General features: G+C 44.4%; 1 protein-coding gene across 1 annotated transcript in view; it reads left to right on the top strand.

Annotated features, from left to right (window-relative positions):
- Positions 1–2,994, top strand: part of stk26 (serine/threonine protein kinase 26) — a 146,536-nt gene extending 143,542 nt beyond the window's left edge. Inside the window, exon 11 of the mRNA XM_043704337.1 lies at positions 1,638–2,994. Coding sequence (XP_043560272.1) covers positions 1,638–1,662 — 25 coding nt within the window. The 3' untranslated portion in view covers positions 1,663–2,994. The remainder of the gene's footprint in view (positions 1–1,637) is intronic.
- Positions 2,995–3,324: the final 330 nt, after the last annotated feature.

The raw sequence follows: 3,324 nt of genomic DNA, 5'->3' as shown, positions 1-3,324 counted from the left end.
GACTGTGGGAGGAAACCGGAGCACCCGGAGGAAACCCACGCAGACACGGGGAGAATGTGCAAACTCCACACAGTCAGTCGCCTGAGGCGAGAATTGAACCCAGGTCTCTGGCGCTGTGAGGCAGCAGTGCTAACCACTGTGCCACCGTGCCGCCCCAAATATTAGTGAACGAGCATTCAGAACAGGCCAGCATCAGCAGCATATTCTGGTCACTTTTACTGCTACTAGATTTAGACTAGATTCAATTCCCTACAGTATGGAAACAGGCCTTTCAGCCCAACAAGTCCACACCAACCTTCCGAAGAGTAACCCATCCAAACCCATTCCCCTACCCTGTATTTACCCCTGACTAATGCACCTAACACTATGGGCAATTTAGCACGGCCAATTCACCTCACCTACACATCTTTGGACTGAGGGAGGAAACCAGAGCACCTGGAAGAAACCACATAGACACGGGGAGAATGTGCAAACTCCACACAGCCAGTCGCCTGAGGCTGGAATCGAACCCGGATTCCTGGCGCTGTGAGGGAGCCGTGTTAACCACTGAGCCACAGTGCCCACTTGAAGATTGTTTTAAAAATTAGAAGTTCTCTTACTCAATGTGAACCTTAATACCTCGGTTTACTAGTGCACTGAATTTATCCTGACGTTGTGCCCAGAGTAAAATGGAACATTAAACAACAGTCATGAACAGCAAGACCATAGGAAGCAGGAACAGAAGTAGGCCATTTGGCTCATCAAACCTGCACTGCTATTCAGTAGGATCATGCCTGATCTGACACTCCTCATGTCCACTCTTTGCCTTTTCCCTACAACCTTTGATCACTTACTGATTGAAAGTCTATCTATCTCAGTCTTAAGTATACACAAGGGCTCTGTTCCTACAGCTCTCAGTCGCAAGCAGTTCCAAAGACTAGCATTTGCACATAGGATTTGCGCATTGCTGGCTGGGTCAGCAGTTATTGTCCATCGCTCATTGAACTTTGATGAAGGTCAAGGACAGTAGAACTAATGCAGACCTCAGGGTGTAGCGCCACCTGCAACACAGTTGGAGAGGGAACTCTGGGAAATTGACTCAGCAACAGAGAAGGGACGGGATTATGATTCATATCAGGGTGGTGTGTGGCTTTAAACAGTTAAATAGTCTGAAGAAGCTTTGCAGGAACATTAACCGGGTGTAATCTCATGGAGATTTTAGCACAAGCATCATCGAGGAGGTGGGTTTAAGGTAAGCAATGAGTTAAAGGAGAGGAGAGGAGGAAAGAAGCAAGGAAAATTAGCACGGAAACGCTAAAACGTAAAGCTCAGGAATCTGATGGCATGGGCACTAATGCAAAGAAACTAAAATCAGGGATGTGGAAGACTCCAGAATTGGGGAAGTAACAAGATCTCCCAGAGTTCATAAATATAGTGAGTTGTGGAGGAATTCTGGAATGAAGCTGAAAATGTTACAGTTGCTGAACTGGGAAGTGATGGAGGCTGTTGAGTTTGGGGTAGGGCGTAAGGGGAATGGGTTCTGATGAAAACCAGGAAACAGCAAAGTGTTGGGCACTCTTAGGTTTTATAGGGAGACTGTTGTTCTGCATGAATTGCCACCTTTCTTTTCTAATTTTATTGTCTTCTATTTGTGTTAGGTTTTCAGCCACTGATGCATCTTAAAGACATTACCACCGACTCGGATTCCTTTGAATCAGACTCAACTGCCCATACTGAGCGACATCTCCAGAAACAGAACTGAGGCGTTTTCTCACCTCCCTGCAACTTTGTTCTCTCTCAAAACATTCTGAACTCCTCAATATTTTTAATAAGGGGCTGCATCAAAAAAGAACTGGCTGAAGGAAAAGGAAACGAACTCCCAGTTGACTACAGGAATGCCTGAAATAATTGATTTTATTTTTAAACAGAGAGGAGCTTAAATAGAAATGTCAAATCCTAGCACTGACCTAAGTGCCATTCCTGATGGTGATGTCTGTTTAGGAAAATGCAAAGCATTTATTTGACAGAAATTCCAATGAAACCCAACTGTGATTAGTCATAATGCAGCTACATGCCTCTCAGAATTGAGGGGTTTGATTGTAGATTGGAGAAAGGTGCCCATTACCTTGAAAAACGGGTACAGATATTTGATTCCCCCTCTTTCCCCCCCCCCTCCCAAACACACACAAAATGTCTTGTTTCTCTGTGCCCGGGCCCGGTGGAAGGTACAAATCATGGAAAAGAGATGTAGTGATTAAGAAAACCCACTCTATCATCTCATCTCATGGCAAGACCAGCCTTTGTGTGATTTGAGTGCTTGCTCCTATTCCTGTCACTTTGACTACTAGTAAAATCAGTGGCTATCTTAAACCAAGGACGTCTGTTCCCCAGATCCTGAAAATCTGGCAAGAGTCAAGCAACTCACTTTATTAAGTCCGTATTTTCTGAATATCTGCTTGATCCTATTTGATTTGGGATGCACCAATTGCTGCTGTTTCTTTATTGGAGATAAACCCCACTGGTTTTATTTGTAGATTAATAGGAATTCACATAGTGATGTTTCCCAACTGTCCTGAAGGCTCCCAGGGAATCAGTCTAAATGGCCCTGAAAGACAACAGCTGGAGCTGCCTGAGCTTTGGAATGTATTCCCAATACATTGACCCATTATGTTGGCTGCTCCTCATAACACCTTATAGTTCATTACTTGGTATCAGTTTAGATATCCTGTTGAAGACTAAAGTAAATTTTAAATAGAAATGAAACATTGCTACAAAAAAAAATCATTGCCAAAGCTTTGTTTCTCGTCTAACACCTTTTCAGGACAGATACAAGAATATTAAAATTCAAAGGGAACAGCAATTTAGACGGTATGAGTAACGGGTGCTAATTTGTTGCCAAGTTGATTCTGATTGGCTGAAGCGTTAATGGAGAATGTACTGAGGAGCTATTGCACCCCTCCTCCCATGAGCCCTCCTGCTTCCCCCCCCCCCCACTTTCCCACACCCTTCCTCCTCCCTGCTCTTCTTTCTCCCTGCTCTCCATCCTCCCTCTTTTCCTTCCCCACTGCCTCTACTTCTGCCCCCGCCCCCCACTCCTCTCCCACCCTCCTCATCCCACAATGTCTTTAATTTTAAAAATGCACAAGTTGGTGTAAAAGGCAGGTCTCTGCTTAGGACTATATCTGCCTTCTATTATGTATAGTTGCCATACATTGCGATCCAGACGATCTTAAGTTGCTTGTTCATGTCTTTTGCACATTCTTGTGTTGTCTGGAAGCAGAACATTCTAGACTTCTTAGCCCTTTATTGAATTAACAACGTTGTGGGAGGTACGGTGAAAGTTGC

This window comes from Chiloscyllium plagiosum, chromosome 15 (genome assembly GCF_004010195.1).
Source record: "Chiloscyllium plagiosum isolate BGI_BamShark_2017 chromosome 15, ASM401019v2, whole genome shotgun sequence".
Classification (NCBI taxonomy): domain Eukaryota; kingdom Metazoa; phylum Chordata; class Chondrichthyes; order Orectolobiformes; family Hemiscylliidae; genus Chiloscyllium; species Chiloscyllium plagiosum.
This window is presented reverse-complemented; position numbering and strand designations above follow the sequence as displayed.